Source organism: Scyliorhinus canicula, chromosome 1 (assembly GCF_902713615.1).
Source record: "Scyliorhinus canicula chromosome 1, sScyCan1.1, whole genome shotgun sequence".
Taxonomy (NCBI): domain Eukaryota; kingdom Metazoa; phylum Chordata; class Chondrichthyes; order Carcharhiniformes; family Scyliorhinidae; genus Scyliorhinus; species Scyliorhinus canicula.
In genome coordinates, this window is record NC_052146.1 from 134,585,064 (window position 1) to 134,612,918 (window position 27,855).

The 27,855-nt window shown below is 44.8% G+C and overlaps 1 protein-coding gene across 5 annotated transcripts in view; it reads right to left on the reverse strand.

The window, feature by feature from the left end:
- macf1a (microtubule actin crosslinking factor 1a) overlaps window positions 1-27,855 on the reverse strand; it is an 837,043-nt gene that overhangs the window by 440,460 nt on the left and 368,728 nt on the right. For all 5 annotated transcript variants that reach the window (XM_038800586.1, XM_038800577.1, XM_038800561.1 and 2 more), the window contains exons 4-5: window positions 18,882-18,959; window positions 10,578-10,670 (exon numbers count right to left, since the gene is read on the reverse strand). In XM_038800586.1, the coding sequence (XP_038656514.1) occupies window positions 10,578-10,670; window positions 18,882-18,959 (171 nt within the window). The remainder of the gene's footprint in view (window positions 1-10,577; window positions 10,671-18,881; window positions 18,960-27,855) is intronic.

Sequence of the window (27,855 nt, forward strand, 5' to 3'; positions counted from 1 at the left end):
CAGAAGGGGTCATTCAGCCCATTGGGTCTGCACCGATCCTCTGAAAGAGCACCCCACCAAGGCCCAACCCCAACCTATCCCCTTAACCTCACCTAGTGGCAATTTATTATGGCCAATCCACCTAACCCGTACATTTTTGGACTGTGCCCAAGCACCCAGAGGAAACTCACACAGACACGGGGAGAACGTGCAAACTCCAAACAGACAGTCCAAGGCCAAAATTGAACCTGGGTCCCTAGTGCTGTAAGGCAGCAGTGCTAACCACTGTGTAACCGTGCTGCCCAATGTCCAGGTGATATTGTTACAATCCCAGTTGACATTATAACTGAACGGAAAGATCCCAGAAGGGAACCCTGGCTAAAAGACCGCAACTTCTTTTTACATAGAATTTACAGTGCAGAAGGAGGCCATTCGGCCCATCGAGTCTGCACCAGCTCCTGGAAAGAGCACCCTACCCAAGTTTAACACCTCCGCCCTATCCCCATAACCCAGTAACCCCACCCAACACTAAGGGCAATTTTGGACACTAAGGGCAATTTATCATGGCCAATCCACCTAACCTGCACATCTTTGGACTGTGGGAGGAAACCGAAGCACCCGGAGGAAACCCACGCACACACGGGGAGGATGTGCAGACTCCGCACAGACAGTGACCCAAGCCGGAATCGAACCTGGGACCCTGGAGCTGTGAAGCAATGGTGCTATCCACAATGCTACTGTGCTGCCCCTAATATTTGATATTAAACAGAGAAAAATGTAATTATAGTACAGCACTCCTTTACTCCCCATTTAGTTTAATAATTACATACAGGTTTTAGGATTAACAGAATACAAAGCACATCCTAAACTAAAATGGTCCATTAACACAAAAGGTTCCTTTTAAGCACACAAGAATACTGTGGTCAAATACATGCACTCCGCTCTGAACCCAAGTTAAGTGTCTGTGGATTTCTCTTCAGACTTCCCCCAGACGGTAATCATATGAGTTTCCAAACTCAACTCCCAAAAACAAGCTTTAAAATCTTCTCACGGAACAAAGCTTGCCCTTAGAAGTTTGCATTCAGAAATCCAGTCCAGATTTTCCAAGAGACTCTCGCAACTCAAGATTCTGCTCCACGTTTGACACTGAATCCAGTCCAGGGTTTTACACCAACCCCTTGAAGATTTCTTTGTCTTGATTGTTGTGCACAAATTCTAAGATCCAGTCAATTTCCATAGTCATTTCAACTCATGTTTCCCATGAGTCTCACAAAACTGAAAATCACTTCAGATATCTTTCCGGCATTGCAACCTTCTTCTCAGCTCTATCTTTACTGAACAGTGTTCTGTTCTCGTACCTTTAACTTTAGACATTTTGGAAACTTTCCTTAACTAGCTGCTCTTCAGATCTCGGCACTTGTTTAACATCCTTAATTTTATGTTTAATTCCTCTCATAATAAAGGATGGCATTCCATTAGCCTTCTTAATTACTTGCTGTACCTGCATATTAACGTTTTGCGACTCATGAACTAATACACTTAGTTCCCTCTGCGCCTCAGAATTTAGCAGCAGTTCTCCATTTAAGCAATACTCTGCTTTTTATTCTTCCTGCCGAAGTGAACTTCACAATTTCCCTCATTATATTCCATCTGCCAGATTTTCCCACTCACTCAGTCTTTCTATGCCCATCGACAACCTCCACGTCCTCTTCACAGCGTGTCATCTGCAAATTTAGCTACCAAACATTCACTTAGCTCACCTAAGTCATTGATAGAATTTTTTTTTTTAATGCAGGCTCCATCATCGACTCCTGTGGGACTCCACTTATCATACCCTACCAATATGAAAAATACTAATTTATGCATACATTATGGGGAGGTGGTGGCGTAGTAGTATCGTCACTGGACTAGTAAACCAGAGACCCAGAGTAATGCTCTGGGGACGCAGGTCCAATCCCACCACTGCAGATGGTGATACATAGAACATCGAACATGCAGTGCAGAAGGAGGCCATTCTGCCCATCGAGTCTGCACCAACCCACTTAAGCCCTCACTTCCCATCTATCCCTGTAGCCCAATAACCCCTCCGAAACCTTTCGGTCACTAAGGGCAATTTATCATGGCCAAACCACCTAACCTGCATGTCTTTGGACTGTGGGAGGAAACCGGAGCACCCGGGAGGTAACCCACGCAGACACGGGGAGAACATGCAGACTCCACACAAACAGTGACACAGCGGGAAATCGAACCTGGGACCCTGGCGCCGTGAAGCTTGAAGTGGGACACTTGTGCTACCGTGCTGCCCTAATTGATATTTGAATTCAATAAAAATCTGGAATTAAAAGTCTAATGATGACCTTGAAACCATTGTGGATTGTCGTAAAAATCCATCTAGTTCACTAATTGAAATCTGCCATCCTTACCTAGTCTGGCCTACATGTGACTCCAGACCTACAGCAATGTGGGTGACTCTTAACTGCCCCTCAAGAGCAATTAGGGATGGGCAATAAATGATGGCACAGCCTGCGATGCCCACATCGAATATATAAAAAAAATACTCCCTATTTTTTGTCAGCCAGCTAATCTTACATCCATGCTAATATGTTAGCCCGACACCATGAGCTTTTATTTTCCACAATAACTTCTGATGTGGCACCTTATCAAATGCCTTCTCGACTTTCAGATGTCTTATCAGCATTTTTTTTTTTTATTCGTTTATTGGATGTGGCCGTTTTAGACTGTGCCAGTATTTATTACCCCCTTGAGGGTTCAGTTAAGAGTCAACCACATTGCTCTGGGTCCGGAGTCATGTATAGGCCTGACCAGGTAAAGACGGCAGATTTCCTTCCCTAAAGAACTTAGTGAACCAGTTGGGATTTTACAACAATTTTTTCGGGGGAGTTTTTACGACAGTTGACAACGGTTTCATGGTCATCACCAGACTTTCAATTCCAGATTTTTATTGAATTCAAATTTCACCATCTCCAATAGATTTGAATCTGGGTCCCCAGAGCATTACTCTGATCTCTGGATTACTAGTCCCGTAACAATACCTGCATGCCACCGCCTCCCCCTAGAATATCCTAGCATATCGAGACTTCCGGTGGCGGCTATGAAGGAGTAGGTCGCACATTTGGTGGCTCCCGTTCGGGTTCGGAGCTTTGAACCTTTTCCCCCCGATTTTTTACCGCACTTGATTTGGAAAATTGATGGTAGAGGCAAATGTTGATTGGATTCCCACATTGGTGCATGGGGAGGCGGACTAGAAGTGCTCGCAAAGGAAAAAACAGACAAACAGAGAAGGCTTCGGCTGAAGCTGCAGCGGGGGAAAGCATGGCGGATGACCGGAGTCCTGGCTTGTCGACCCAGCGGTCAACAGAGCAGCTGAAGCAATTTATCGAGGAGGGCTTCGCCAAGCAGAAGCAGGAATGCTTGGACCTGATTAAAGAATCAATTGTGCGGCTGGAGCTCAGACTGGATGCCCAAGATCGGATGATCCAGAAAGTAGAGAAGGCGCTGGCTGACCAGGAGGAACATCAAACTGCGGTGGAGTTGGAGGTGGGGCTGCTGAGAGACCAGCAGAAAAGGCTCCTGGAGAAGGTAGAGGACCTAAAGAATAGATCCAGCCGGCAGAACCTGAGAATCGTTGGTCTCCTGGAAGGGTCCGAAGAAGCAGATGCTGGGGCATACATAGCGGACATGTTCGAGAAGTTGCTGGGGGATGGGGCATTCTCCCGACCCTTGGAGGTGGACAGGGCTCACAGAGCACTCACGAGGAAGCCGCAAGTGGGGGAACACCCGAGGGAAATAGTGGTGAGATTCCACCGGTACTTGGACAAGGAGTGTATTTTACAGTGGGCCAAGCAGACACGGAGTTCTAAATGGGAGAACAGTATCCTGCAGATCTATCAGGACCTGTGCGCAGAGGTGGCCAGGAGAACATAAGAACTAGGAGCAGGAGTAGGCCATCTGGCCCTTCGAGCCTGCTCCGCCATTCATTGAGATCATGGCTGATCTTTTGTGGACTCAGCTCCACTTTCCGGCCCGAACACCATAACCCCTAATCCCTTTATTCTTCAAAAAACTATCTCTATCTTAAAAACATTCAATAAAGGAGCCTCAACTACTTCACTGGGCAAGGAATTCCATAGATTCACAACCCTTTGGGTGAAGAAGTTCCTCCTAAACTCAGTCCTAAATATACTTCCCCTTTTTTTGAGGCTATGCACCCTAGTTCTGCTTTCACCCGCCAGTGGAAATAACCTGTCCGCATCTATCCTATCTATTCCCTTCATAATTTTAAATGTTTCTATAAGATCCCCCTGCATCCTTCTAAATTCCAACGAGTATAGTCCCAGTCTACTCAACCTTTCCTCGTAATCCAACCCCTTCAGCTCTAAGATTAACCTAGTGAATCTCCTGCACACCCTCCAGCACCAGTACGTCCTTTCTCAGGTTAGGAGACCAAAACTGAACACAATACTCCAGGTGTGGCCTCACTAACACCTTATACAATTTCAGCATAACCTCCCTAGTCTTAAACTCCATCCCTCTAGCAATGAAGGACAAAATTCCATTTGCCTTCTTAATCACCTGCTACACCTGTAAACCAACTTTTTGCAACTCATGCACGAGCACACCCAGGTCTCTCTGCACAGCAGCATGTTTTAATATTTTATAATTTAAATAATAACCCTTTGCTGTTATTCCTAACAAAATGGATAATCTCACATTTGTCAACATCATATTCCATCTGCCAGACCCTAGCCCATTCACTTAACCTATCCAAATCCCTCTGCAGACTTCCGGTATCCTCTGCACTTTTTGCTTTACCACTCATCTTAGTGTCGTCTGCAAACTTGGACATATTGCACTTGGTCCCCAACTCCAAATCATCTATGTAAATTGTGAACAATTGTGGGCCCAACACGGATCCCTGAGGGACACCACTAGCTACTGATTGCCAACCAGAGAAACACCCATTAATCCCCACTCTTTGCTTTCTATTAATTAACCAATCCTCTATCCATGCTACTACTTTACCCTTAATGCCATGCATCTTTATCTTAAGCAGAAACCTTTTGTGTGGCACCTTGTCAAAGGCTTTCTGGAAATCCAGATACACCACATCCATTGGCTCCCCATTATCTGCTGCACTGGTAATGAGAAGAGCGGGGTTCAATCAGATAAAGTCGACCCTTTTTGGGCTGCTGTATCCCCCCCGAGGAGTAACATTTTTATTTTGAGTCGCCCGAGGAGGCGATGGACTTTGCGAAAAGGAAAGGACTGGTGGCGGACTGAGGATTTTGAATTTTGCTGCAACGTCACGTTAAAATAGTTTCTTGTTTTTCGATGTTAGTTGTAATGCCTTCTGTAATGATTTGGGGCCAGTTGCAGAGCTGATTGAGTTAAAGTTTACATTTGCACTGATGGAACTGATGGGGGATGGAGGTGTGTTTGTTAGATGCTGGATCTTACGTTTGATCTTTTCTTTGTTTATCGTTTTTTCCGAGGGCAATTGTGTTGGCAATTTCGTTTGAGTATGTGTGTATGAGGGGTGGGGGGCGGGGGGGGTGACAATAGGTGGGAGAATGTCTGGTGCCATGGGCGGGGGTCACCAAGCTAGCTGGGCAGGCTAGCTCATGGAAGCGCAGTGGGGGGTGAGCAGATGTTATGCTTGTCGAAGGGATCGGTTAACATTGTGCTCTTGCTGGGTGCGGGGGACAGATGTTCTGCTGACGGGGGAGGGATTATTGCTGAGGGACAGAAAGGAGGTCGGGGGCGGAGGCTGCCTGGGGGCGGGCCGGTGGTGGTGTGGGGCACGGGCTGAAAACGGGCCCAAGAAAGGTGATGGCTGATCAGCGAGGGGGGGAATGAGCCCCCCAACCAGGCTGATCACCTGGAATGTAAGAGGACTAAATGGGCCGGTTAAGAGGGCACGCGTGTTCGCGCATCTGAGGGGACTGAAGGCGGATGTGGTAATGCTACAGGAGACGCACTTTAGAGTAGCTGATCAGATTAAGGAAGGGATGGGTCGGACAAGTTTTCACTCGGGGCTGGACTCGAAGACTAGAGGGGTTGTGATCCTGATTAATAAGCGAGTGGTGTTCAAGGCGGGAAGAATAGTTACGGATGTGGAAGACCGGTACATTATGGTCAGTGGGAAACTGGAGGGGGTGCAGGTTGTAGTAGTAAATGTGTATGCGTCAAATTGGGATGATGTGGAGTTTATAACGAGGTTACTGGGGAAGATCCCGGGCCTAGATTCGCATAAGTGGCAAAGGAGCTAAAGGGGTTCATGGAGCAGATTGGGGGTGGCATGGAGATATGGGCAGCCTAGAGTGAAGGAGTTTTCCTTCTACTCGCACGTGCATCAAGTGTACTCCCGGATTGATTTCTTTATTTTGAACAGGGCTCTACTGACGGGGGTGGTGGACATGGGATATTCGGCGATCACAATCTCAGATCATGCCCCACACTGGGTTGACCTGCAAGTTAGCAAGGAGAGCAGCCAGCGCTCGCACTGAAGGCTGGACATGGGACTTTTAGCTGACGAAGAGGTGTGCGGACGGCTGAGGAAATATATTCAGAACTACCTGGAAGTCAACGACACGGGTGAAGTTCCGGCAGCGGTGGTCTGGGAGGCATTGAAGGCGGTGGTTAGAGGGGAACTGATCTCGATACAGGCCCACAGGGAGGAGGTAGACAGAGCAGAGACGGACAAACTGATAAAGGAGATATTGCAGGTCAACAGGAGGTATGCAGAGACACCAAAGGCAGGGCTTTAAAGGGAACGACTGAGGCTACAGGCGCAGTTTGGCTTGTTAACTCCAGGGAGGGCGGTAGAGCAGCTGAGGAAGGGGAGGGGAGCGATTTATAAGCATGGGGAAAAGGCCAGCAGATTGCTTGCACAGCGGCTTAGAAAGAGGGAGGCAGCCAGAGAGATAGGGAAAGTAAAGGAGGCAGCCAGAGAGATAGGGAAAGTAAAGGATTAAGTAAAGAGGACGAGAGCCTGGTTGGGGTCTCAGCAGGAGTGAATAAGGCGTTCAAGGAGTTTTACAGTAGGCTGTATGGGTCGGAACCCCCAGCGGGGCCGGAGGAGATGAGGTACTTCTTAGGGGCTGAATTTCCTGAAGGTGATATAATGGCTGGGGGCCCCGATGGGTTGGAAGAGATAGCGGAGGGTCTGAAGGCCATGCAGTCGGGTAAAGCCCCGGGGCCGGACGGGTACCCAGTGGAGTTCTATAAAAGGTTCTCTGGGATATTGGGGCCGCTGTTGATGTGGACATTCAATGAGGCAAGGGAGAGAGGGGTGTTTCCCCCAGCGATGTCACAGGCCACGATCTCATTGATCCTGAAGTGGGACAAGGACCTGGAGTTGTGTGGGTCCTATAGGCCGACATATTGAATGTGGATGCCAAACTGCTGGCCAAATTCTCGTCCTCTAGGATTGAGGATTGTGTCCCGAACGTTATTGGGGAGATCCAGACGGGGTTTGTTAACGGAAGGCAGTTGGTGGACAATGTAAGAAGGTTGTTAAACGTGATCATGATGCCCCCGGAAGGTAGGGAGGTGGAGGTAGTGGTCGCAATGGACGCAGAGGAGGCTTTTGATCGGATAGAATGGCATTGTCTTTGGGAGGTATTGGGATGGTTCGGATTTGGACGAGGCTTTATTAACTGGGTCAGGTTGTTGCATCAGGCTCCTGTTGCGAGCATACGGACAAATAGGACAACATCGGACTATTTTAGGCTGCATCTGGGGACGATACAGGGATGCCCCCTCTCCCCATTGTTGTTCGCGTTAGCCATAGAGCCGCTGGCAATTGCACCGAGAGCCTCATGGGGCTGGAATGGGCTGACCCGGGGGTGGGATGCAATTCAGAGTCTTACTTTACGCAGATGACCTGCTCCTGTATGTATCGGACCCATTAGAGGGGATGGAAGAAATTGTGAGGATTCTGGGGGAATTCGGCCGGTTTTCGGGATATAAACTAAATATGGGGAAAAGTGAGATGTTTGCGGTCCAGGCAAGGGAGCAGCAGAGGTGACTGGAGGAGCTGCCATTTAGAGTAGTAGGAGTAAGCTTTTGGTACCTAGGCATCCAGGTGGCGCAGGAATGGGAACGGCTGCACAAGCTAAATCTGGCCCGGCTAGTAGACCAAATGAAGGACAATTTTCGGAGATGTCACTTGCTGGGAGGTTGCAGACAGTGAAAATGACTGTCCTCCCGAGATTCCTGTTTGTGCTTCAGCGTCTCCCCATCTATATTCCGCAGCCCTTTTTTCAAAGGGGTCAATAAGGTAATCACTGGCTTTGAATGGGCGGGCAAGATCCCGCGAAAAAAATGCGCTGCCGAATTTCAGTAATTACTATTGGACGGCGAACATAGCCATGATCAGGAAGCGGGTGGTGGGGGGAGTGGGCCTCATGCAAGGGCACCAGCCTGGGAGCATTGATAAAGGCATCTCTGCCGTTACCGCCAGCACGGTACTCCACCAGTGATGGAGTGGACCTGTGGATCTGGCGGCAATGGAGGAGGCACGTGGGAGCAGAGGGATGTTGAGTAGAGTCAACGCGTCCACAACATGTGCCAGGCTCAGCCTGATACAATTCAACGTCATTCACCGGGCTCACATGACAATGGCCCGGGTGAGCAAGTTCATTAGGGTGGAAGACAGATCCGCAAGGTGTGCAGGAGCACCAGCGAACCACGTTCATATGTTCTGGACATGCCCGAAGCTTAGGGGATTATGGCAGGGGTTTGCGGAGGTCATGTCCAAAGTATTGAAAACAAGGGTGGTGCCAAGTCCAGAGGTGGCGATTTTCGGGGTGTCGGAAGATCCGGGATTCCAGGAGGAGAAAGAGGCAGCCTTTGCCTCTCTGGTCGCCCGGAGACAGATATTATTAGCTTGGAGGGACTCAAAGCCCCCGAAGTCAGAGACCTGGCTAACTGACATGGCTAGCTTTCTCTGTCTGGAGAACATCAAGTTCGCCTTGAGAGGGTCTACGTTAGGGTTCACCCGGAGGTGGCAGCCGTTTGTCGACTTCTTTGCGGAAAATTAACCGTCAGCAGAGGAGGGGGGGGGGGGGGGGGGGGGGGGGGGGGGGGGGGGGGGGGGAGGGGAGGGGGGGGCAGCTGGGGGTTAGCTTAGTTTAGAGTAGGGGGTTAGTAAAAGTGGGACCTGTAAGGGGGGAAGACGGCTTTTGCACTATGTTTATAAATTCATGGACATTGTTTATTTTGTTGTAAAACCAAAAATACCTCAATAAAATGTTTATTAAAAAAAAGAATATCCTAGCATATCCTAGAATTCTCTCTCAACACTCTTCTACCTTAGTGCCTAGCTCTTTAGCCATGTATTTGTTCACTTCTGCTAACCCATGTTTCTTTGGCAAAGCATCTACTTCTTACATCGCCAATTTGCATACCACCACAACCGGTCCACAACAGACACCATCTCCTTGGCCCTACACTCATCCCTGGAGCATCTCGACAATAAGGACTCTATGTCAGACTCATAGAACATAGAACATAGAACAGTACAGCACAGAACAGGCCCTTCGGCCCTCAATGTTGTGCCGAGCCATGATCACCCTACTCAAAATCACGTATCCACCCTATACCCGTAACCCAACAACCCCCCCCCTTAACCTTACTTTTATTAGGACACTACGGGCAATTTAGCATGGCCAATCCACCTAACTCCTATTCATTGAATATAGGTCCACCTTCAACACCATAATCCCAGCCAAGCTCGTATCAAAACTTCAAAATCTAGGACTTGGCTCCTCCCTCTGGATCTTCGACTTCCTGACCCATAGACCACAATCAGTAAGGATATACAACACCACCCCCATAAGGCTGCATACGTAGCCCCCTACTATGCTCCCCATACACACACAACTGTGTGCCAAATTCTGGCTCCAACTCCATGTACAAGTTTGCTGATGACACGACCATAGTGGGTCAGATTTTGAACAAAGAGTCAGAATACAGGAGTGAGATAGAGAATCCAGAGATAGAGACCTGTGCTTCCTCAAGACACTAAGGAAATTCGGCATGACCACATCAACTCTTACCAATTTTTACACATGCACCATAGAAAGCATCCTATCTGGCTGCATCACAGCCTGAAATGGCACCTGCTCAGCTCAAGCCCGTAAGAAACTACAGAGACTCGTGAACACAGCTCACTGCATCACGCGAACCCGCCTCCCATCCATTTACCCTGTCTACATCTTCCACTGGCTTTGGAAAGCGGGCAGCATAATCAAAGACCCCTCCCACCAAGGCTATCTGTTCTTCCAAACTCTGCCATTGGGCAGGGGATATAAAAGTCTGAGAACATGCACTAACAGATTCAAAAACAGCTTCTTGCTCGCTGTTACCAGTCCCCTGAAAGACCCTCTTATGGACTGAACTGATCTCTCCACACATCTTCCCTACACTCCGTATACTTCATCCGGCGTCTATGTATTTACATTGTGTATCTATCGTATGTCCTATGTTTTTCATGTGAGAGACAATCTGTCTGGACTGTGCACAGAAAAAAAAAAAATACTACACAAGCCAATCAATCCACAGAAATCCCTTACCTGAAAATGTAGAATTATGGTCCAAATTAAGCCAAGTGTTAGTTTTGGATTTCCATCAGTGATGTCATCATTTCGAATATTTACTAATTTCACCTAAAAGAATAAAAATGCAATTGATATTTCAATGTATCACACAGGTTTGCCTTTCTTCACTGTATATTTCAGAAATAAATCCCACATATGAATTTTTTGGGAAAACTTTGTTCAACAAGTCAAATAACCATGTACTCCTATAATTGGGGCATTAGAAATACTGGTGATAAATTATACCTGTCAAATACACAAAAATTCAAAGATAGATATCACAGCTTCCACTGCCAGAATTTTATCGAACGACTTCTAGTGACGTACTGTAGGGAGAGGATGTGCACGAGGTGGCTCAGCTAGAAAGCTGACACGTTTTACCCTCTATTCTGACGCCACAAGCTGGCGAAAAGAATAAATTTAAAAGGTGTCATATAGTGTCCAACAATTATCGGCCCTTCACAAAGCCGGTTTGATCCGCCAAATATCCTAGAATTCACTTAATAAAACTTAATAATTTAATGAAATGGAGCTTCATCTTACAGAGATGCCCAGGAGAAACAAAAATAAGAAGGAATCGGGCCGAAATCTGTCAACATATTCGGAAACCTCGCAGGATTCTTCTGGAAGCAAGATGGCAAGGGTGGGTCCTCCTTTTCCTTTCTCTACCACCCCATTAACAACCGAGGATCTGGTTAGCACTTGGCAAGCGAACTAGAGATACACCGTTAAGGTTTGCCAGTAGATCTTAAAAGATCAATTGAAGAGGCCTTGGCCACCATTCATTTTGCCTTAGAAAGCACAAATAAGACCGTTGAAGCTCATGAATCTACAATTAAAGGCATTGAGACGACATTAACAGACCGCACTGTCTTGGGGATCATTGTCTCCGATCCTCACTCAAGCCTCGTTTTCTTTGCTTCTTAAGGGGATCAAGGACCCAGCCGAGTATGGTTCACACTGACCCATCTCACTTTTAAACACATGTTAAGCTGCTGGCTAAGGTCCTAGTGCTCCAGCTGGAGCCTTGCCTCCCAGGTATAATTTTGGCGGATCAAACAGGCTTTGTGAAGGGTCGATAATTGCCGGCCACTATATGACACCTTTTAAATTTATTCTTCCCCCTCCCCAGCACCCGAGCCTGGGGTTATTGTATCTCGGGACATTGAAAAAGCATTTGCTAGGGTGGAATGGGATTATCTATTCGAGATTCTCAGGAGATTTGAGTTCGACCATAAATTTGCCTCCTGGATTCGTCTGTTGTATAATGACCCTACTGCCAGCATTTGCATGAACATTTAATAATCTTTATTGGTGTCACAAGTAGGTTTACATCAACACTGCAATGAAGTTACTGTCAAAATCCCTTTGTTCAGGTACATCCCTGTTCAGGTACATCGAGGGAGAATTCAGAATGCTCAATTCACCTAACAGCCCGTCTTTTGGGACATGTGGGAGGAAATCGGAGGACCCGGAGGAAACCCACGCAGACACGAGGAGAATGTACAGACTCCACACCAACAGTGACCCAAGCCAGGAATCGAACCTGGGTCCCTGGCACTGTGAAGCAAAAGCGCTGACCACTGTGCTACCATGCCACCCATTTTACACTCAGATTACGTCCCCTTGGGTAGGGGCACCAGATGGGGCTGCCCTCTTCCCCCACTTCTCTTCCCCTTGGCAATAGATACTCTTTCTATAGTGTTGCGGGCCTCTGATCAATGGAGGGGTGTTTGTCGGGCTGGATTGGAGCATCAGGTATTGCTTTATGTGGATGACATACGCCTGAACATTACAGGCATGATTCCCTCCACAGATAACATAATGAAGGTGCTTCATACATTTTGCTCCTTCTCTGGTTATAAATTGAATTTGGGCAGAATTAATGTTTTCTGGTATCCACCCCCCACAAAAAAAAAAAGAGTTCAGTTTATTTGTTACCTTTTCAATACCAGTCTCTGGTATTTGGGGGTCCGGGTGGCCGATAATTGGGCCTCACCATAAATTGAACAACTCAAGCCTGATCAAAATGCCAGAGTGGATCTGCAGAGGTGGAACAGCCTCCCTCTGTCTCTGGCGTGTAGGAACCAAATGATTAACCTGGGTTTTTATTCTTCTTTCAATGTATCATTATTTTCTTTTGCCCACAGCCTTTTTTTTATTAAGCTTAACAAATTGATTTCTGCTTTGATTTGGGTGGGTAGCAATCCCAGAATCTGCAGTGTTCTGTCCAAAGAGACAGGCTCTCCCAATTTTTTTTTTAACTTTTGGGCTGCCAATATCCAAAAACGTTTGCAGTGGATTAGTGACCCCATTTCTATTTGGGGCAGAATGGAGGCTCGCTCGTGCACTACCTCTACACTTCATGCTATAATTACTGCACCACTGCCCTTCTCTCCTGCTAGACTTTCCCTAAATCCGGTGATGGTCTCCTCCCTCAGGATTAGAGAACCGTTTCGGCAGCACTGTTTTCCATTTTCTTTTGCCCCTATTTGTAACAATCAGCTCTTCTTAATTTCTGGTTTGGACTCTGTTTAAATCTTGGAGGCAAAAGGACTTGAGCATTTTAGGGACCTATTTGTAGAGGGGAGATTTTGCCAGTTTTAGGCAGCTGGCTGACAAATTTCAGTCGTCCAATTATTATTTTCAGATTCGTGACTTTTCCCCGTAAGGTTTTTCTTTCCTTTCTGACCTCTTCTTTGCTCAGGAAGGTTTTACCTTTGCTCAACTGGCGAGGGGTCTATCTCAAACCTATATGGCTATACTCTCATCGGATCCCACCCCATTGGATGGGGTGAGGACTAGATGGGAGATGGAGCTGGGTCCTGTGCTTACTGATGAGGCTTGGTGTTTTTTATATTGTTAGTATTATTAGATAAGACTTCAATGAATACACTTAAAAGAAAATAATTTTATCGATCGCTTGTGGAGTTTGGGGATGTAGAAACTGTTTGTCACTGATTTTTCTAACTATGTGAATTTGAATTATGGCTAAATGATAATGATAGTTCGGTACAATATGCTGGCGCAGTGGATAGCATTGCTGCCTCACTGCTCTGAGGTCACTGTCTGTGAGAAGTTTGCACATTCTCCCTGTGTTTGCGTGGGTCTCACCCCGCAAGACAAAGATGTGCAGGCTAAGTGGATTGGCTACACTAAATTGTCCATTAATTGGAAAAAAAAGATTCGGGTACTTTAAATGGTAAAAACAAAACAAAGTTGGGGGGGGGAAGAAATTATAGTTCCACTCAAGTCACAATAATGGATGTACTTCTGGTTGAATTTTCATTGACCTAAAATAATTGAAGTTGGTGTAATGATTAGTCTTTAGTAGAGAAGAACTTGAGAATTGCTGAAAAATACATTTGCTGAAACATTTCATCTTGCATTCATCAGGACAATCACAAGAATACCAATATCAGGGGAAACAACAACTTTATACTGTATGAGACGAGAATTGCTTTGTTGGCAAGTGGACTCGGGTTGATAAGGCATTCCCATGGGGAATGCACCACTGATGGTGGCTGGCAGTCAACTGCCAAGCATTGTTTGAAATTTAAACCATGCAGCTGGACTCTGATTGGGCAACTCATTGCCCTGCGGAATGAATCAGTGAATGGCTATCACTTATTTTGTTTAACTGAACAGATGCAACATGTGTCCATAGAATCCCTTCTGTGCAGGAAGCCATTCAGCCCATCGAGTCTGCACCGACCCTCTGAAATAGCACTCCACCGGAGAACACTTCCCCACCCTATCCCGATGACCCTTTAACCTAATCTGCACATCCCTGGACACTGGGGAGGAATTTATCATGGTCAATCCACCTAACCTGAACATCTTTGGACTGAGAGAGGAAACCAGAGCACCCAGAGCAAACTCCACACAGACAGTCACCCAAGGCCGTAATTGTACTCAGGTCATTGGCACTGTGAGGCAGCAAGGCTAATCATTGTGCCACCTTGCCACCCTGTCTTCAAGCCATGTTCTTTCAGTCTGTAAAGAACAAGGCCCTGGCTATTAATATATGTAGCTTCCAGAGCACACAAATGCACCACACTGCAAGCCCGACTGATTATTTCACAAATTTTGCCCAATCATATCTAATGTTGAGTTTTGCATTTTGCAAGCATGGGTTGGTTGGGTACGGTCTATATTTGCACCGTTGAGAACAGTGGAAGAGACAAACTATTTTACACCATCTGCCAGTCTTTGGGATGTACAGCCTAAATACCTCACTCATTTCTCACATTACTGAACTGGGATAGGCAGAATGTTTTTTTTAGTTTGATGACAGTAGCCTAAGTGGCAGACAGCACTCACGTTGGTACTGCACTAATAGCAGCATTAAACAGTTGCTTCACCTGTGCCTCACATTGTAGATACACCTTCTCCTTTCAGAGTAATCAGATGTAGAACAAAGAACAAAACAACACAGGAACAGGTCCTTCGACCCTCCAAGCCCACGCCGATCATGAGTCCCATCTAGACCAACAACCTGTATCCTTCTATACCCCTGTTCATGTGCATATCTAGATAAGTCTTAAAGGTCGCAAACCTATCTGCCTCAACCACCTCAGTTGGCAGTGCATCCCAGGCCTACACCACGCTGTGTAAAAAAAAAAAAAAACTTCTCCCACACATCTCCACTGAACCTGTGCCCCTTTACCTTGAACTCGTGATTTTCAATTCCGCCCTGGGAAAAAGCCTCCAACTGTTCACCCTATTTCTACCGCTAATAATTTTATAAACTTCTCTCAGGTCGCCCCTCAGCCTCAGTCTCTCAAAGGAGAACAATCCCAGTTTATTCAATCTCTCCTCATGGCTAATACCTTCCATACCAGGCAACATCCTGGTAAACCTCTTCTGTACTCTCTCCAAAGCATCCACGTCCTTCTGGTAGTGTGGTGATCTGAATTGGACACCGTATTCCAAATGTGGCCTAACCAACGTTCGATATAACTATCATAATTTTCGAGCTTTTATACTCGATACCCCACCTGACGAAGGCAAGCATGCCATATGCTTTTTTTAAACTACCATTTCCACCTGTGCTGTCACTTTTAAGGATCTGTGGATCTGCACGCCCAGATCTCTGTCTCTATACTCCTGATGGTTCTGCCATTGATTTTTTAGCTCCCACCTGAATTGGATCTACCAAAATGCACCACCTCGCATTAGTCCGGGTTAAATTCCATCTGTCATTTCTCTGCCCATTTTGCAGCCTATCCATATCCTGCTGTATTCTCCGACAATCATCACTATCCACGACTCCTGCAATCTTAGTATCATCCGCAAACTTTGTTGTATTGTTCTTTGTTCTACATCTGATTACCCTGAAAGGGCAAGGTGTATCTCAAATGTGAGGCACAGATGAAGCTAGCTGTTTAACACTGCTATTAGTGCAGTACCAACATGCGTGCTATCCGCCACTTAGGCTAATCAGACCCGCTTTCTTCCAAGTCATTTATATATATTACAAAGAGCAGAGGTCCCAGTACGGATCCCTGCAGAACACCACTAATTACAGACCTCCATTCGGAAAAACACCCTTCCACTGCTACCCTCTGTCTTCTATGGCCAAGCCAATTCTGAATCCATCCAGCTAGTTCACCCCTGACCCCCATATGATTTAATGTTCTGCACAGCCGCCATATGAGGGACCATATCAAATGTCCATGTAGACAACATCCACAGCCCTTCCCTCGTCAATCATTTTTGCCACCTCCTCAAAAAATGCATTTAAATTTGTGAGGCATGACCTCCCTCGTACAAAACCATGTCGTCTGTCGCTAATAAGACCATTCACTTCTAAACGTGCATGGATCCTATCTCTGAGAATTTTTTCCAACAATTTCACTATCACTGACACCAAGCTCACTGGCCTATAATTACCCGTATTATCCTTGCAACCCTTCTTAATTAACGGCACAACATTGGCTATCCTCCAATCCTCTTGGATCTCACCTGTGGCCAACGAGGACACAAAGATTTCTGTTAGATGCCCAGCGATTTCATCTCTCCACTCCCTGCGATAAATGCCATCTGGCCCTGGGGATTTGTTTACCTTAATGCTTTTTAAACACGCCAAACACTTCCTCCCTTGTAATAAAAACCTGTTCTAAAGTGTTTACACATCCCTTTGAGACACCACCAATCAACGTGTCCCTCTCCTTTGTGAATACTGAATCAAAATACTCATTTAGGATCTCACCTACTTCCTCTGGTTCTGCACATCATTTCCCTCCTTTGTCCTTGAGTGGACCAATTCTCTCTCGCTACCCTCTTGTTCCTAATATACGTATAAAGTGCCTTGGGATTCTCCTTAATCCTGTCTGCCAAGGGCATTTCGTGACCCCTTTTTGCCCTCCTAACTCCCTGCTTGAGCTCTTTTCTACTTTCCTTGTATTCCTCAAGTGCTTCATCTGGTTTTAATTGCCTGTACCTCACGTATGCATCCTTTTTTCTTTTTGACAAGATTTTCAATTTCCCTGGTCATCCATGGTTCCCGAATCCTTGCTTTCCTGTCCTTCCATTTTACCGGCACATGCCTGTCCTACACTCCCATCAACTGCTCCTTAAAAAGACTCTCACATTCCAAATGTGGATTTACCCTCAAACAACCTCCCCCAAAGAACAGCCTCCAAATCCTGCCTAATCTGGTTGTAGTTAGTCTTCCCCCAATTTAGCACCTTAACCCTAGGACAACACTTGACCTTCTCCATGAGTATCCAAAAGCTTACGGAATAGTGTTCACTGCTCGCTATATAATAATAATGTTTTCCCACTGCAACTTTGGTGACATGACTGGGCTCGCTCCCTAGTACTAGGTCCAGTAGCCCCCTCTTTAGTCGTACTATCCACATATTGTTTCAAAAAACCTTCTTGGACACACTTAATAAACATATCAAGGAATGGGAGTTCATTTGACTGCTCCATTTCGAAGGTGAATTTGAGTACAGGATGGAATCCATTACGACATTAAGGAAATTATTACATGCTGTCGTGGATTTAAATATTGCAACTTCTCAACAACATCAGAAGTATGCAAGCGAAACAACAAAGTGATAGCCATTTGCTGGTTCATTCCACAGGACAATGTCTTGACTAATCAAAGTCAAGCAAATTAGAAACAGTGCTTGGCAATCAACTGTCAGTCATTATCAACTGTATATTCTCCATGGCAACCAAGCAGCACTTTCTTCTCATACAGCATAAAGTTGTTGTTTCTCCCAACAGTGGTACTTTGCAATTGTCCTGACCAGTATGCAGTACAAAATGAAAAGCTTTCACAAATTGTCTTTTTTCAGCAATACATATAAAGATATTATATTATCCTTTTATATAACCATCTCTCGTCATGCAGACATACAGATCAACAATTTTAACACCTTCATGGTTTCCATGGTTTAATCCCACTGGTTAATTCAATGGCCCATCAAGCCCCATGGGAAGCTTGCATGGAATAATTTATCTAATTACCATGACCCAACACTGTAAAGTTAAAATTGTATCTAAACCAATTTAAAATCCAACAGCGGAAATAGAAAACATGGAAGTAATGTACAAGTCAATAAATTATGTTTGTCCATTTCTTTATGTGTTTGAGATGTGGACAAAGCTGCATCTATTGCTTATCCTGAGACGACATAGGTTTAAGGTGCGAGGGGCACAGTTTAGAGGAGATGTGCGAAGGACTTGTTTTTTTTTTTTTTGTTTTTTTACACAGAGGATAGTGGGTGCCTGGAACTCGCTTCCAGAGGAGGTGGAAGCAGATACAATAGTGAGGTTTAAGGGACATCTTGACAAACATGAATAGGATGGGAATAGACATATGCGGTCCCCAGAAGGGTAGAAGGTTCTAGGTTAGATGACCAGCATGGCCAGCACAGGCTTGGCGGGCCGAAGGGCCTGCTCCCGTGCTGTACTTATCTTTGTTACTTTGACAGTGGCGAGCCTTTGACTTAAACGCTTGTAGTGATGGTGCTGCCATATAGTGCTGGATAGGAAATTGCAGGATATTGATCCAGAGACAATAACAGCACAGCAAGGTGTTGAAGTCAAATGGTGCATGACAGTGGCAAATTTGGAGGTGATGTCATTCAAGGCATTGTTATTCCTGTGCAATGGTAGAGGTTGCAGGGAAGCAAAAAAATTTAGCAAATTCAATTTCACAGCTTGGTATTGGGGGCAGGGGGGTTTTGAATGTACATCCCCTCGGGTTACAGTTCAATACTATAATTACGAAGCCGCCACATAACCATGTACCTATTTACCAACCTGTCGTTGCTTTAAGTAGTCAAGTGCAATCTGTACATTCTGCAACCTGTGGAAACGCATGCGGCCCTTCTCACGGGGCTAGAAAAAAAAAGTACAAGGAGATAAATTAGATTTGTCCTGGTCTTTAATATAAACTGCAGATTTGATTGATGCAAAACAGTTTAGACTCTTCCTTTTGGTCATATTTATAGACTTCAACACACATTTCTGAACAGGAAGTTTTATGGCAGCTGTCATGTGTACACAAGTTAGCAGGCAGCATTCCAAATAGGTTACAAGGTTAAAATCTTTATCTCTCCTGAAATATCTCAGCAACAAATTTAAATTAGACTATTTTAAAAAGCTAGGAAAGGGTGAACAATTCAGATCCTTTATACCACATGCACAGTAGTAGTGATATTTTGACTAATATGATTCATATTCATATGACTGTAATATGACACATCCTACTGTGTCTTACATCTCGTCACCAGAAGAGTGAACAACCATCTCTCCCTAGAGCCCAATTGAGTCACTGCTGCCTTCCTCATTCTCAAACTACCTGCCAATCTACCCATGGCTTCCCAAGATCTTATTCCTTTTCTGAGCCTAACCCTTCAGCTACCCACCTAGCCAAGTAACCTCAAGCCAACAAAACAGTAAGTTACGATATATGGTGACATTGAATGTATTAGTTCGAGTTTTATTAAGTTAAAGCTAGGAAGTACTTGGTTATGTTTCAGCCAATGAAGTACCCAGTCAGTCCAATAATGGAGGCAAAGGCAATGCTGACAATCTGTCAGAACCTCTAACAAAAGAATAGGGTCCTGAAACACAACTGTTTCTCTTTTTGCAAATGATGCCTGACCTGCTCAGTACTTCCTGCATTTTCTGGCAATAAAGGAGACTTCTATCAATTAGAAAGAATTGCAGAAGGAAGGAAATTAAAGCCTTCAAAATGCATTTGACAGTTCAAATTTCAATTTGAATGCCCACTGTTAACTTAGAACATACAGTGCAGGAGGCCATTTGGCCCATCGAGTTTGCACTGACCCACTTAAGCCCTTACTTCCATCCTATCACCGTCACCCAATAACCCCTTCTAACGTTTTGGACACTAAGGGCAATTTAGCATGGCCAATCCACCTAACCTGCACGTCTTTGGACTGTGGGAGGAAACCGGACCACCCGGAGGAAACCCACGCACACAAGGGGAGAACGTGCAGTCTCCGCATAGACAGTGACCCAGCGCGGAATCGAATCTGGCGCTGCGATGCCATAGTTCTATCCACTTGTGCTACCGTGTTACATAAGAGCAACATTTCTCTTAAGTATAAACTACTTGATGTCAGAATGGATGATGCGAGTAAATGAAACAGTTCCATTTTGTGCCTGCCAATACCGTTGAATCAGACATAGTGCAATGATACACTAAGAATTCATACTCTTGTGATACAGAAACCTTCTATTTTCCTCATAAACATACAATGGGCAGCTATGGAAAACACTCAAGATTTTATAAAAGATAAAATAGTCCTATTTAAACAGGACCCTTTGGCCATCCAATGCCATTGGTACTGCAGAGAGGTGGCCAGAGGTTTATTGCTGGAATTCCTCACTTGGAGAATTGGTAGCAGGTAGGGTTTAAGTGAGGGGAAATTTATAAAGCTTAAAGAGAGACGTTTAGGCCCCAGAGCAGCAGAGCAACTGTATCAATTAGAATACGATAGGAAGGGAAAATGGTAATCAGGGTGGGTGGCACAGTGGTTAGCACTGCTGTCTCACAACACCAGGGACTCGGATTCGATTCCCACCTGATTGACTGTGTGGAGTTTACACATTCTTCCAGTGACTGCGCAGATTTCCTCCAGGTGCTCGAGCTTCCTCCCACAGTGCAAGGATGTCCAGGTTAGGTGGATTGGCCATGATCAGCATGCGGTTACAGGTTTAGGGCAGGGGAGTGGGCGTAGGTAGAGAGCTCTTTCGAAGAGTCAGTGCACGCTCAATGGGCTAAATGGCCTCCTTCTGCACTACAGGGATTCTAATTGAACAGTGAATACAATTAAATTAGGGGAAATGATACAAGGTTAAAATAAAAGGCATGAAGCATTCTTAACAAGATAGATGAATTAACGGTATAAGTATAGGTAAGTGTGTTTGACCTAACAGTCATTTCATAAATTTGGTTTCATAATCACCAAGGTTCGGAACTAAGTATTCCATGTTTTAGAAAGACAAACCAAATAAACAAGGAGTGAGGATAGTCCTGATAATAAAGAGTGGGTAGAGTACAGTAGGGAGGAGGAATCTTGGCTCAGACAAGCTGGAAGTAGTTAGCATGGGTGGAGATAAGAAATGGCAAGGGGCAGGCAACACTGGTGGGAGTAGATTATAGTTGTCCACACTCCCCAACGCTAGCTATACTATCGAACAGAGTATTAATCAAGAAACAAGAGGGAAACGCAAGAAAAACAATGCATTAATTGTGGACCACTTTAATCTTCATGAGGCTCAGACAACTGATAGAATAATCGAATGGTTACAGCACACGTGGTGCCAATTTGGCCCAATATGTCTGTGATGGTTCTCGGCAAGCAAAATTCAGCTCAACCCATTCCCCCACTCTTCCTGCTTGGCAGTGATCAAATTTGCAAAGGTAATTTGGAAGGCAAGTTCCTGGAATAAATGCAAGATACTTTCTCAGAACAAGACATTGGGAAACCAACCAGGGAGGATGCCATATTAGCTCTTGTTTTGTATCATGAGACAGGATCAATGAGTATCTTATGTAAGGAACTTGGGGAAAAGTAATCATATGATAGAATTTCACTTTGAGTTTGAGTGGCAGACCCAAATCCAGAACCAAAGCAGTGAACTGAAATTAAACCAATTACATAGGCAAGAGGGGCATAGGGGCAGCACGGTAGCATTGTGGATAGCACAATCGCTTCACAGCTCCATGTGCGGAGTCTGCACATCCTCCCCGTGTGTGCGTGGGTTTCCTCCGGGTGCTCCGGTTTCCTCCCACAGTCCAAAGATGTGCGCGTTAGGTGGATTGGCCATGATAAATTCCCCTTAGTGTCCAAGATTGCCCTTAGTGTTGGGTGGGGTTACTGTGTTATGGGGATAGGGTGGAGGTGTTGACCTTGGGTAGGGTGCTCTTTCCAAGAGCCGGTGCAGACTCGATGGGCCGAATGGCCTCCTTCTGCATTGTAAATTCTATGTAATCTGTGTAAAAGAGTGATGAGCTGGTGAAGGTAGATTGAGAAATTAAATTAAAGGCCATGACAGTAGATGGATTACTTCAAATTATAGAATAGAATCATAGAATCCCTATAATACAGGTGAAGGTCATTTGGCCCATAGAGTCGACACCGACCCTCTGAAACAGCACCCTACTTAGACATACTCCCCTGCAAACCTGTAACCCCACCTAACATGTGGACACCAAGGGGTAATTTGCATGGTCAATCCACCTAACCTTCACATCTTTGGACTGTGGAAGGAAACAGGAGCACTCAGAGGAAATCCACGCAGACACAGGGAGAACGTGCAAACTCCACACATTTACCCAAGGTTGGAAATGAACCCAAGTGCCTGATGCTGGAGGCAGCAGTGCTAACCACTGTGCCACCATCCTGCCAAATCTACATTCCAATGAGAAATAACTACATGGAAAAATAAATCCATCATGACTTAAATAGGTTAACAATAATAGCATTGCATTATAGAAACCAATTGTTTATCAAGAAAAGTAGCAATTGAGGATTAAAGAGTTTTAAATGCCAAAGGATGACCACAAAATGGATAAAAGGGAAAATAATACTATGAGAGTAAATTAGCCAGAAATATGAAACGATTATAGGAGCTTCAAAAGAATGTAAAAAGGAAGCGAGTAGCAAAAATAAATGTGGATCCTTGAAAGGCTGAAGCAGGAGAAATTATAATGAGGAATAACAAATGGTCAAGTTGTTAAAAATATTTGTGACTGTCCCCACAGCAGGAGACAGAAAAAACAGAAATAGTAGAATTTAACTGTGGGAATAGTTTGTAGCTCGTCACCTCCACTCCCCAAATAGTAGTTACCTGGCAAGACATAGTATGCAGCATGAAATAAATGAGTAGTGTAATGAGTACCAAAATAATCTTCGGTGACTTTAATCTACATACAGATTTGGTGAATCAGATTGACAAAGGTGATCTGGAAAATTAGTTCATAGACTGTATTCAGGACAATTTCGTAGAGCACTACATTCTCAAGCCAAGCTGATAATGAGCAATGAGGCAGGATTAATAAATAACTTTAAAATACAAGAGCCTCTGGGATTGGAAGATAGCTAATGTAACAGGCCAGTTAGCCTAACATATATTATGGACAACTTGGTAGAATCCATCACTAAGTATGTTATAGCAGGATAGTTAGAAAATCATATTATGATCAAACAGAGTCATCATGGATTTGTGAAAGGGAAATAATGTTCAACTAATTTATTAGAGTTTTCTGAGGCAATAACAAGCAAGGAGGATGATGGGGAACCCTTACATGTGGTGCATTTGATTTCCAGAAGGCATTTGATAAGCTGCCACATCAAAGGTTAATGCACAAGATAGGATTCGATAGCGTACGGGTAACATATTAGCACAAATAAAGGTTTGGTTAGCTAACAGAGAATAGGGATAAATGGATCATTTTCAGGTTGTCAAATGGAGTATAATGTTCGCAAATATGAACTTGCCCACGTTGGCAGGAAGAATTGAAAAGCAGTATACAATTTAAATGGACAGTGGTACACATGGATCTGGGTATCCTTATACATGAATCACAAAAGTAGTATGGCGGTACAGCAAGTGTTTAGGAAGGCAAATGGAATATTGGCTTTTATTTATTTTATGGGCGGCACGGAGGTTACGACTGCTGCCTCAGCTCCAGGGATCCAATTCCAGCCTTGGGTGACTGTGTGGAGTTTGCATGTTCTCCCCATGTCTGTGTGGATTTCCCCCAGGTGCTTTGGTTTCTTCCCTAAGTCCAAAGGTGTGCCAAGCTAAATTGCCCCTTAGTTTCCAAAACATTAGGTGGTGTCACTGGCTTACGGGGATAGGGTGGAGACGTGGACTTGAGTAGGGTGCTCTTTCCAAGGGCTGGTGCAGACTCGATGGGCCAAACAACCTCCTTCTGCATTGTAAATTCTATGATTGTAAAGGGAATGAAATATAAAAGTAGGAAAGTTTTCCTGCAATTGTACTGAGCTTTTGAGAGACCATATCTGGAATACTGTGTACAATTTTGATCTCCTTATTTGAAAAATTATAGAATTGTATTATAAGCAGTTTAGGAGAAGGTTCACTGGACTCAATGAGAGGTTGATCTTATGAAGAAAGACTGAACAGATTGGATTTTTAGCCATTGGAGTTAGAATTATACAGTAAAGCAACATCATAGGATGCCAGGAGCTTGGTCTGTTAAAAATTCCACTGCCGTGGAATTGTCCCATGTTCTGCGGCCCATGTTGTGCAGCTGTCTGTGGCTACCTGGACCCCATGTCCTGTCCACCTCAGCATCCTCCTCGTTGTTGAGGCATGGCGTTCATCCTCCTCTCCAGCACGTCACCTCTCTGCTGCGCAATGTTGTGGAGGATGCTGTGGGCCACCACAATGTGAGAGACCCCCCTGGGGCTGTATTGGAGGGTCCCTCCAGTGCGGACCAGCCACCTAACCCGCATCTTCAGGATGCCGATGCACTGCTCAATGACGCACCTGATTGCTGCATGGGCATTGTTGTAGCAGTTCTACACATGGGCCTGTGGCCTCCGGATAGGGATCATCAGCCACAACTGCAGCGGATAACCCCTGTCACCCAGGAGCCAACCCCTCACATGGAGGGGCGCCTCGAACATGTCGGGACCCGCGAGTGTGTCAGATGAAGGTGTCGTGCATGCTACCCGGGGTATCGGTGGTCACACACCAACTGAACTTTCAGCGAATGGAACCCCTTTTGACTTGTGAAACTACCCCCTCATGTGACGGTGCTCATAGGGAGACCTGCGTCCTGCCGATCACCCCCTGGATTTGGGGCATCCCAGCAATGGCGACGTTTCACGATTCCAGACTTGCAGGACAGAGAATGCCGCCCATTATATATCTTATCAGTCTACTCTCAGTCATCTGTAAAGTGATAGAAGGGATCATCAACCGTGCAATACTTGCTGAGCAATAACCTGCTCATGGACGCTGAATGTGGGTTGTACCAGAGTCACTCAGCTCTTGACCTTATTACAGCCTTGGGTCAATCATGGACAAAAAAGCTGAACTCCAGGGGTAAAGTGAGTGTGACATTGAGGCAGCATTTGATCGAGTATGGCATCAAGGAGCCCTAACAAAACTGGAGTCAATGGGAATCATGGGGGAAACTCTCTGCTGGTTGGAATCATATCTAGCACAAAGGAAATGGCTGTGGTTGTTGGAGGTCAGTTATCTAAGTCCCAGGACATCAGTGCTCCTCAGAGCAGTGCCCTAGGCCCAAACATCTTCAGCTGCTTCATCAATTACCATCCTTCCAACATAAGTCAGATGTGGGGATATTCGCTAATGATTGCACCATGTTCAGCACCATTCGCAATGCCTCAGACACCGAAGCAGTCCACGTGCAAATGCATCAAGACCTGAACAATATCCAGGCTTGAACTGACAAATGGCAAGTAACATTCGAGCCACACAAGTGCCAGGCAATTACCATCTCCAACAAGACAGAATCAAACCATCGCCTCATGAAATTCAACGGCATTATATTCACTGAATCCCCCACTATCAACATCCTGGGGGTAACCGTTGACCAGAAACTGAACTGGACTAGCAATATAAATACTTTGGTTACAAGAGCAGATGAGAGGCCAGGAATCCTGTGGTGAGTAACTCACCTCCGGACTCCCCAAAGCCTGTCCACCATCTACAAGGCACAAGTCAGGAATGTGATGGAATACTCCCCACTTGCCTGGATGAGTGCAGCTCCAACAACACTCAAGAAGCTCAACACCATCCAGGTCAAAGCAGCTTGCTTGATTGGCGCCCTTTCACAAACACTTGCTCTCTCCACCACCGACGAACAGTGGCAGCCATGTGTACAATCTACAGGATACACTACAGAAACTGACCAAAGCTCCTTAGGCAGCACTATCCAACCCACGATGACTACTATCTAGAAGGACAAGGCCAGCAGATACATGGAAATACCACCACCTGGAAGTTCCCCTCCAAGTCACTCACCAACCTGACTTGGAAATATATTGCAGTTCCTTCACGGTCACGGAATCAAAATGCTAGAACTCCCTCCCTAATAACTCTGTGGGTGTAACTACATCACATAGACTGCAGCGGCTTAAGAAGGTAGCTCACAACCACCTTCTCAAGGGCAATTAGGGATGGGCAACAAATGCTGGCCTAGCCATCAAAATTCCTGTAAAAATGAATTTAAAATATATATACTTGACATCACACACCAGAACCAATACTTGCATGCATCTTCACCATTTTATTTGGGGGGGGGTTCTTAACTTTCATGAACTAGCAAGCATCCAGGGGATGAGCGATTCTCAAGGAGTGCAAGGTTAGTCCAGGTCTCACAGCAAACACTTGAAAATTTGTCTTGGTTAATTCATTAGGATAAAGGAAACCAATGCTACAATCTCAGGCAGCAGGCAAACACACAAAATATTTTTTCCTTTATTGTGGTTCCTTCAATTGTTACAGTGAAAGCACACAATTCATCATGGCTTCCACCGATTAGAGCTGTCCGGGTTATATAAATATGATGAAAGAATGATGAAAGAATGTCAGTAGGAGCTATTTTTAAAAAAAGAAGTCCTGCACAGAAAACGTTAAGCCTTATTTGGGCTTTTTGGTGCAGGAAATTGTTTTATCCAGTGAGTGCGTTATATCATTCAGCTGTGTATCCTATTCTTCCACCCCCACTCATGGATAGGGGCAAGATGCCAAAATCAAATTCCACCTGATGTCTACGCAGAGCCCATATTTTTAGGTCAGGCAGTATTTAAAATTATAAACTTGCTTAATTAAAACTTGAATTATTCACCCAAACTGCCGAAACCATAATGAATGGAGAAACTAAATGAAGGAAAGATTAGAATTAGAGTTGTTATTTTTGTTCATATTAATGCCACAAGCAAGATACTGGATCAATGTAGAGATAATCCACTTGAGTACCACATATTGATATGGTTGAGCCATTATGCATTTTAAGCTCTTTTCAATACCACATAAAAAAAGGGTTCACAACATTGTGCACCAAGTCTTTTCCTCAAAGATCAGCAGCACAATCAGCCGCTTTGGGTTCTTTCAATTAGTAAATAAAAATGGCAAACTTAAAGGTCTTTATAATTGGTAGGAAAAACAATATAGCACAATGCCAGAGCAAAAAATAAAATTAGCTGGGGTTACGGGATAGGGTGGAGGCGCTCTTTCCAAGGGCCGGTGCAGACTCGATGGGCCAAAAGCCTTATTCTACACTGTAAATTCTATAATATGCAACAATATTGTCCAGATATTAGACACGCTCCCGTGCCAAATTCGAAATATAAAATATTGAAAGCATAATATGTCCCAGAAGTTCTGTCATTAGAGAGATTGAATACCTCTGATATGGTCTGGATTCAAAACCCAAACCTTATTCCAATATGGCTACCCTCCAGAATGAAGTTGCGTCTTATTTAGAGACTGATATTGGGTTTTTTTAAGAAACAGAAATTACCATTTTTCAGGGTAAAATGGCATCTGTTTCTGTTTACAGTTGAAATGATTTAGTTATTCCAGCTGCTCAAGAGACACTGGTAAAGGGAAGTGGGAAGAAATGAGGCAAAAGGTAAAATATTCAAAATAAAACCATAAAACTTAAACTTGTGCAAAAAAAGTTCTATTTGAACATAATACCAATCTTTAAAAAAATAAATAATCCATATAATCTGAGGTGCTATTTCATTTTATA